At 39.6% G+C, this 9675-nt stretch overlaps 1 protein-coding gene across 4 annotated transcripts in view; it reads left to right on the plus strand.

Annotated features, from left to right (window-relative positions):
* The window catches only part of arhgef4 (Rho guanine nucleotide exchange factor (GEF) 4), a 128230-nt gene extending 121875 nt beyond the window's left edge, over window positions 1–6355 (plus strand). For 3 of the 4 annotated variants that reach the window (XM_068709629.1, XM_068709631.1, XM_068709632.1), the window contains one exon: window positions 2760–6355. In XM_068709629.1, the coding sequence (XP_068565730.1) occupies window positions 2760–2917 (158 nt within the window). In that variant the 3' untranslated portion in view covers window positions 2918–6355. The remainder of the gene's footprint in view (window positions 1–2759) is intronic. The other variant, XM_068709630.1, reaches the window with a different exon arrangement.
* Window positions 6356–9675: the final 3320 nt, after the last annotated feature.

Below are 9675 nucleotides of genomic sequence, written 5' to 3' on the forward strand. Positions count from 1 at the left end.
TGAAAAGACCAGCTGGGTATCATCGGCATAACAATGGTATGAGAAGTCATGCAAGCGAATAACAGAACCCAGAGATGTTGTGTAGAGCGAGAAGAGAAGGGGGCCCAGAATTGAACCTTGTGGAACCACCGTAGTCAGCAGCATGCGTGGTTCTGACACGGCCCCCCTCCATGTCACTTGGTAGGATCGATCTGTCAGGTAGGATGCAAACAGGGAGAGTACAGAGCCTGAGAAGCCCATCCCCTCAAGGTTGGAGAGGAGGATCTGGTGGTTCACGATGTCAAACGCCGCAGACAGGTCCAGGAGAATCAGGACAGAGGAGAGAGAGTTCACTCTCGCCACGTGAAGCAACTCTGTCACCGCAAGGAGGGCTGTCTCTGTCGAGTGACCCACCTTGAACTCGGACTGGTGGGGGTCCAAGAAACTGTTCTGTTGGAAATAGGAAGACAGTGGGTTAAAGACAGCACGTTCAAGTGTTTTGGATAGAAAGGGTAGAAGAGAAACCGATCTGACGTTATTGACATCAGAGGGGTCAAGTGATGGTTTCTTCAGAAGGGGGTGACTCTGGCAGTCTTGAAAGCCGTGGGAAAGCATCCTGAAACAAGAAATGTGTTGATGAGGTGGGTGAGGAAAGGAAGGAGTTCAGTCGCAAAAGACTGAAGAAAGGAGGGGATCAGGTCAGGGGAGCACGTGGTGGGGCGGTTAGATGTAGGTTGAGGACCTCGTTAGGGGAGAGGGGACAGAGGTTGTCCAAAGAAGAGGAAAGGGTGGAGAGGAGAAGATTAGTAGCAGTATCAGGGGATAGGAGAGAGAAGGATTCAGGGTCAGGGAGGGCAGAGGTAACAGAAGAGGAAAGATAAGTGGGGGAGGGGGAGCGGAGATGAGTACGGGTAGAAACCATGTGGGTAGGTGGAGGAAGTAAGGGGGGAGAGGAGTAGGACATGAAATAGTGGTCAGAGATTATCAGTTGAACAGTGTCTAGTGAAGATAAGATCCAGCTGGTTGCCGGCATTGTGGGTAGGAGGAGAAGAGGAGTGGTAAAGGTCAAAGGAGGAGAGGAATAGAAGAAGAGGTTCGAGCTTATCAGTCTGGATGTTGAAGTCGCCGAGCAATGATGAGTGCGGAGCCATCGTCATGGAAGTGCGAGACAAATGTTTCAAGCTCCTCTAGGAACTCACCAAGGGGGCCTGGTGGGCAATACACAACAGCAATGGTGAGCTTGACTGGATACGTGACAGTAACAGCATGAAATATGGCGAGAACTGTGGAACAGAGAAAAGAGAGTATATCCATTTTGGGGAAATTAGCAGGCCAGTACCACCACCTCGCCTAGCAGCTCTGGGAGTGTGAGAGAAAGAGTACACATCTGACAGAGCTGCGGGTGTTGTAGTGTTTTGTGGTGTGATTCAGGTCTCAGTTAGAGCAAGAAAGTTGAGGGAGAGCAAGGATGCGTAGCCTGAGATGAACTCAGCTTTTGACACTGCTCACTGGCAATTCCAAAGCCCCCCCCTGCCACCACTTGCTTGCCATGAGCTGAGAGAGTAGGATAGATGAGATAAGTGGAGTCATGGCATCTGGGAGTGACCCAATGTCTACGTGACCACCGGACAGGGGAACGGACAGAAATAGGATGCAAACACATGGTAGTCAATATAAACAGATTACTGAGCCGCAAGTATACGCTCGAAAAGTCTTTGCTTGACGAAGTCTGGCTTGAAAAAGTCGCCCTGTTGCCTTCGTTTGCCCAACGCTTGGAAGCTGACGCTTCCAACCACCAGCAGTGGGTAAGGACAGCTACCTACTGATTGCTCATTTTCTGCCAGGAGTGCAAGCCACTCCCCTGGCACTTAACAGGGCAATTGACCTAGTGAAACTAAATCACACCTACCTTACACAAAGAGAAACTGCAAAAGCATTAACACTGAAGCAGCCTAGGTACAGCTAATAGCAACTTGTAAAAGCAAGAACAATATACTTAGTCTATTCTAGCTGAGTCAAGTAGTTCAGTATCCGTCCAGAAGCCAAATACACTCTGGAGTGAAACTTTGACTGGACTTACTATATATTACCTTGAGATGTGCAAGCCACTCCCCTGGCACTTAACAGGGCAAGTGAAATTAAATCACACCTACATTACACAGACAGAAACTGTAAAAGCATTAACACTGAAGCAGCCTAGGTACAGCTAATAACACAACTTGTAAAAGCAAGAACAATATACTAGCTGAGTCAAATAGTGCAGTATCCCTCCAGAAGCCAAATACACTCAGATAAATAGAGAAGTAAAAAAAGACATAAGAATGTATAAAATAAGTAGCCAGTAGCCCTAGCTCTAAAAGTGTCTCTAAATCTAGTGAGAAAGTCTTCAACACTGACCGCCGTCCCTTTAAGTCTCCCTCCAAAGCCACTCCCCCATCATGAATGTAAACAACCAACATGACCATTGTTTAACAGGCAGGTATGACAGTCAGGTAGGTGACAGGTAGGTAAGTAGACAGACTATTTTGTTGTTTAACTTATGGAATTAGTGCTGTGTAAATGTAAGACAGTAAGTACAAGTACTTTCTCCCCTGCGCAATACCAACTGACAGCAATACTGTCATTGTTGGAATACCTACTTTTATTTTAGAATTTACTATATGCTTCACTCTGTGACACTTAAAATACATATCTGGAATATTTTCGAATGTATGCTTCCTAATGCTTTTCTTCATAAGAATGATAATTGTAATGCTACTGTCTCTTTATCTCCTCCTCAGCAGTGACCAGACCCTACTACGACTTCCTTCTGCGACAGAAACACCCCTCTCTTCCCACTGCTTTGCCCCAGCAGCAAGTCTTCATGCTGGCTGAGCCCAAGCGCAAAACCTCCACCTTCTGGCACAACATTGGCAGATTGACACCATTCAAGAAGTAAAGAAAATTAATCAGAAAGGAAAAGCAAAGCTGTGGAGAGAAGGAACAGCGGAAGAGGAAGAGAAGAGCTCTGCTCGTGCCTGAAAGACCCTTTTTAATAATCTCTTTTCTTTCCTACTCATAACATTGCCCTAATTGACATACTGATTTATTGTATAGATGAGGATGATTATTATGAGGAGAAGATCATTTTGTGAAAGCACTTTATAGGTTGGTTAACAATCAGACTTAAGAATGGTCTCCTGGAAACACTGAGTCAAACAGGGAGAGTGGACTCTTGCTTAACTTCCTACTACTACTATTACTACTACTACTACTACTACTACTACAACACCCTCAATCAAGCGCAGATTGGTATTAATACTACTGCCGTGAGTGAGCGTGGGTCTCCTGATTGTGCTGCCTCTGTGAAGACGTTGGCTGTCTACAAAATTGTGTCATTTATCTCCACTTTGAATTGTTTTATGATTTCACAGATGCCAAGTGATCACAGTGCCATGCGCTATTGTGTTATTTCTTTGTTTTGTTTCTGTTTATGAAAAAAAAGGGAAAATTGAGAAGGAGTAATTTCCTGTTCTTTTCTCTGTGCAAATATATAATCATGATCGTTTCAGCTGGGTTTTTAAGTGTTTTGTGAAGTCCATCCGTCAGGATTTGGTTCTGTATGTCTCTGTTGCATTTATGATATTGTGCAAGTGCTTGATACATGTCATCAAATGCAAGAAGAAGATTCAACTTATTACAGATTGGGAGCTTTCTATTTAAACAAACAGCAGCAACCCACACTGGCAACACATTCCTTGAGTCTGATCCTCGACTCCTCCTACCATGTCAATGAAAGTAAACCTGTTCTTTCTTTTTCTTTTTCTTTTTTTTAAGTGCCATTTAAAGTGTGCCATGGATGACTTACAATGACATGCATGGATGTGATGAAAAAATACTGTGAAGAATATTTTTTTATCTCTGAAGAACCCTGCTATATTTAACCAGATTCAGGAACTGAGGTTTCATGTGGTACTAGGCTGACAGCATCACAAACTGACGTTCTTTTATCTGTGATAGCCAGTAATCCTGCTCTGTGTTCCTGGTCTCCAGTATAATCTAATTTCAGATCAGTGCAGCTCAGTGATATGACTCTGTAAGTGCATTCAGTGAAATGTGCTCCTTTTACCTTTATGTTCAAATGTTTTAGCTTCTGACGATATGGAATATTAAACATTCCTAAGCTTACAAATGTGACCGTCAGTGTTGTTCTGCTCAGCCAACATTAAGTGGAAGTATGGGCACATTGTGATGGCGCCCTGTCTTTAGCCTGGCAGCAGGTTTAACTTTCAGGTTAAACCGTCTTCTTATGATATTCAAATGAGGTCTAAAGTTTAAGCCCCTAAACTTCAAAACTTGTATTCTTAACATTTTTTATTATAACAATTTTCAAAAGAAAGAAGTTTGGATTGTTTTAGTATTTTTCATTTACAGGCAGCCATATCCTCTATTCTTTTATGTGTAGTATGGTCAATTGGTGGACTCTTGAAACTTGCTTAAATTGTTACATTCATCACAATGAACATCAAGTCTGCTTTTATTGACAGTGCAGATCATACAGACATTCTTTTACATTTATGGCTCTTTTTTACGGCCAAGACCAATGTTTTTTAAAATATATTTTTTTTAAATATTTGCACATGGTTAAAGGGTGGTGAAACATTGTTGATGATTGCTGCTGATTTCAGGTCTCTGATGAGATGCAAACTCGAGTTTCTAGCACTAAAGGGAGATGTATTGTACTTATCCATTGTCAGTGTATTATCTACAGTCGATGGAGTTTGAAGAAATAGATTAATACGTTTCAATTTCAGATTAGTTTCCTGTCAGAAAGAGCTGAGTGATGGAAAGATAAAGCGGTGAAAATATTTTAAATATAATGTTCTCTTAAACTGAAACAATTTTTGACTTGACCTTACTTGGACCCTAGCTCAAAGACTTGAAACTTGACTTAGATTCTAGCTAAGTCTTGAGACTTGATTTGGACTTGAGCATCTCTGGACTGTAGTTGCCCATTTAGTTGTTGTAGAGTGACATGACGTGTGGTGGAAAAAAATATTTTTAACCTCCCAGTGAGAAATAAGTGAGATGAGAAAACTCTTAAACAATTAAAAACATATTTATTGAACAGACACTAATAGTAATTCAGCTGAATAGAGTTCTTTCCCCACAGATGGATCGGAGGTCTAACAACAATGAATAGTTAAAGCAGAGTATATATGCACATTATCTCGTCTTTCTCCCCCCCTCCCTTCGCAGATGTCCTCCTTCTCCTCTGTCTGCAGATGCATCCACCAAGACCAGGTTCCCAGCCTTGGTATTTGTTTTCGTGCGCACAGGATTAAGTGGTGAAATCAGGATGACGTCATAGCAAGCCAGACATGATATGTCTTAGATATGATAACATTTATTATTATTTGGGTTTAAATTAGTCTAGTTGGCGTCATCTGCATATATGCAGGTTTAAGCAATACAAGTTATAACTAAAAGAACGATATTATACATTTCCACAACAATTCCCCCTTTGGCCATTCCTATGACCATTAAAGTATTTACAATTTATCGAAACAACACATATTACCCAAAATGTTTTATCATTAATCGATAAGGTTAGAGCATTCCCCGTTTTGTGGGATCATATTTCTCAGATAGCTGTAATAATGAACCTAAGTATTACACAGAAATGTCACTTTCGTAGTCCTATGGGAGGAAAACAGTCAGGCAATGGAAACAAGTCCAATGTTGCAGGATTGACCTTTTTAGACTAAAAAGTATGATGCCTAAATTCTTTTGGATCTTTGGCACACTCTTCTGATGTGTGTTCTATCGGTACAAAGGCTGTGGTCATGTTTTAAACACGTCACAGTTGGTGTGCTGCTGAACTGTGAACTTAGCATATTCATACCACATGTTAGTCAATGTTTGGCTAAATGGTTTTACAAATCGTTTCTTCAATCTAGTGGTTGCTGGTTTTGGTTCTTCTCACTATAATTGTTTGCATTTGGTTGTACATTCTTTGGTTGCCATGGTTTCTCATGCATCAATTATTAGGAAACACAATTATTATTGCACATAAGAGCAGAAAACACATTGAACCTCTTAGGCCACACCATCCCGGAATGGGTGCCATGGTGCTGGAGATCTGCCTTCCATTGCGGCGTCATCTTTGCACATATGATTTTACCTCCTACCACACTGATTTCTGTATGACAGCTTTGCAGTTTGGGAAACTCGGGTTGCTACCCTCCTCTCTCTCCCCAGCCACATAAAATGAGTGAGGTGATCGGCTACATGTTTGATACGTTGTTAGCAAACAACACATTTTCTACAAAATACAAAAAAACCCTCTTGTGTACCATGCTAAATTAATAAAATGTGATATGTTATAATTTCTTTACTTTGTTTCCAGTAACTGTTTCTTTAAGTCTAGTTTTAAAACCTGAGGTCTACAGATAAATGATGCTACTTAGTTATTCTCTGACAAATCACTACTGTAATTAAATACCCCTGTATAGCAAAGTTCAACTAGGTCCAGTTAGAGAGAATTTCCTCATCAAAGGGTTACAATACAATACACAATAATGTCTAACTTACGCTATAGTCCCATGTATATTGAAGTAGCCAACAGTTGTATTAACGTCTGTACGTAGCAACTGTTTGTCAAATCAAATAAAGAAAGTTAAATTGAATATCTCAACAATATTTATTGTCCAATTTCAAATTGAACTGAATTATAAATAATACATACTCTAATAATATATAAATGTTCTCTCATTTCAAGTAAAATAAGAGCTGGATAAAAAAAAAGAACATTACATAACAGAAAGCTTTTGAAAAATGTGGCCCTTAAAATAAAGTACTTAATATTAGAAAAATGTATTTAACTGACTTGTCCTGCAGCTTTAAATTCAGTTCATTCAGGTGTGAAGTGATATCAATCAAGAAAACCACGATACTATATTTTCCTCATCTTCTAATAAGAGAAATGTGTGTGCAAGAACTTTATCTGTGGTTATTAAACCACTTGTTTCAGCTTTATTCCTCTCTGTTAACATCATTGTTGGTCAATGAATTAACGTGTTAGGATTCTGATCATATTGGACTCTTAGATTGTTTATTTTCTGTGCCTTTATTTTGGATGTGAGTGGGTGCATTTGCTCTAAAGAGTTATGCTTTGTCTCGTAGTGGCGCTTCACATTACCGCTTTTAATGAGTCTGTCCATTCTTGGTTAAAGACTCTGGTCTCTCTGTCCACTTTTCTCTTTTTGGAGAACGTCATGTGAAATAACTTCTGACTCACGTTATTCTTCTACTCTTCGTTCTCTTTCCTCCTCCCTTGTGTGTAAATCTCACTTGAGTCGGAAAACTTCGGAATATACGTATGTGATTGGCTGACCAGCATCACGTGATGTGATTTACAACACTTGCAATTGGTCGGTGTGTTTACTGCGCCACTGAACAAGTGCTGTAAAGGCTGGAAAAGCTGCGCCGGTTATAATAAAAGCACTCCATCAAAATGTAATAATTTTCAATTATCTATTCTTTTTAGATCCAGGCTCTGCCTATTGGTGACCCCTGCTATACTGTATTAGACCAACTGTTCAGTGAAAACGCATCGTATTGTAATTTCTAAATAAATAACGTATGAATATTTATTGTTACAGTTCTTTCACATTCCCTAATGTCAGTCACCAACTAATTTGAATACAGTGATATTTAATATAGAGGGCCAGCTCATCACGTCATGATGTGTTTTCATGAGAATTTGATATAGTATAAAAGAGGTAAAATGTTCTTAAACATTTATACTAACTGTATCTAAGTGGTGTTCTTATTTGCTTTGATGAGACAGTTAAAGAAAAGGATTACAACCTGCATGGGACAGTTACAAAAGTAAAAGTATGTAGATTTAATCTAAATAAATAATAATAATAATACAATTACATTATTCCCCCTTTTGCCAAGTTATCTCTGCTGTGAGCTAATTTAGCGTAACAATAAAAGAGATCACGTGGCAATTGTCTGGGCCCATCCATCCATAATTTTGTAAACTGGATTAGATGAGGCCAAACACTTTTGCTCTTTAGGAATAGCCAATGTCTGCAATTCTTGAACATCATACATCAAAATAACCTGAAAAATCAGAAGCGTGAGCATCACATTTCATTCAACAGACGGTTTTAGGGAGCATTATGGCATCTAGCAAGTCGGCCACGAGACGGTGCTGGGAAATGGGCTTGTCAGAAAGCCTCTGTGTTTCCACAGGGCGCCAAAATTGTGCACTACACCAAAGGCGTAGCAAGAGTCTATGTAAATGTTAACTATTTAGTCGGCAGCGCGCTTACAGACTTCTGTAAGAGCCACAGGATCTGCAGCTTGAGCAGAAAAGTGTGACGCCAACTTACCGCTGCACAGAATGTCATGTGATGAGACTACAGCAAACCCAACCAATCCTTCTCCCGTGTCCGGCGAATGGGATGCCAAACCGTCCACTAACAGTTCTAAATCAGCATTTGGTGGGCGTATCTGTGAGGTCTTGGTGTGCAGACCTGTTCAGGAGAACTCAACACAGTTATTTGGCTCTCCATCTGCTGCAGTAGGAAAAACAGTAGCAGGATTAAGGATAGTACATTGTTTCACAGTAATATAAGGCAAGTATAATGTATTAATCTAATCTAATGTGTGATACAGAATAAGGAACCTTGAGTGTGAGCTCACCATAACCAACAATGTCACGTGCAACAGTGACATTGAAATTCACCAAAACAGAAACTGACTTAATCACATATGTGGATTATAACACAAGAAGTCAAGTAATGGAGAGAGGTCAACAAGAGGTCCAAAACCCACATGTCAAGGAACACTTACTTTTACTAAACATATGTTAGCTCAGCATAAGATATCGATAGGTACCTGTTGCGTCGTTTCAGCAAAATTGGATGTGTCTCTGTGTCTTTCTGCTCCTCTGGAATGTAGATGCTCATAAAACAAGAAAAGTGGGGTCATAAATCCTTGTAGGCTCAGCCTTAAGGGTTTGAGTGTCATAATTGACCCCAAGTCTTAGCTTGGGTATTTCCAGACACATGGTAAATTGAGAGTTCAACCATTTAGTGACCTGTAGGTTCTCTGGACAAATTTTATTAGTTCAGATTGTGTCAGTTGTTATTCTAACATTTCAGACACACATTTTTACAATAATAACCACAATCTTTCTCCAGCCTTAACCATAGCATGCTTGTAATGGATAAAGCAAGTATAAGAAAAAAAAACATCAGAATGCTTGCATTCAAATTATGGAATTAATCTACAGATTAATACAAATCTAAATCAGAGTTACACATACTCTTCTGAGTTTTCTAAGTTAAGTAAAGAGCAAATATATCCTTTAAGTCATTGTGTTAAAAATAAATGTACAATATGAAGCTTTACAAGAAAGAAATATATAGAAGAATATTGCATTTTTTAAGTTGATCAGTCTGGGTTCATTTTGGGAAGCCTTTTTCTGCCCCACTGACTCCTTTCCAGCAGAGATTAAAGCAAATAGAGCAATTACTTATACAACTGTGAAAAACATAAATTTCATTGTGTTCAGTTTTATATTATTAATTGTAAAGTAATAATTTTAAAGACTGCACATTGGTTATAAAAATGAAAAGAAGTTCTGACTGGAAGTCAGCTCTACAGTTGATATGTTTCAGCATGGAAAAAACTACATAA

This window comes from Cebidichthys violaceus, unplaced genomic scaffold (genome assembly GCF_023349555.1).
Source record: "Cebidichthys violaceus isolate CVI_PGR_0920_01 unplaced genomic scaffold, fCebVio1.0.p SCAF_15, whole genome shotgun sequence".
NCBI classification, from domain to species: domain Eukaryota; kingdom Metazoa; phylum Chordata; class Actinopteri; order Perciformes; family Stichaeidae; genus Cebidichthys; species Cebidichthys violaceus.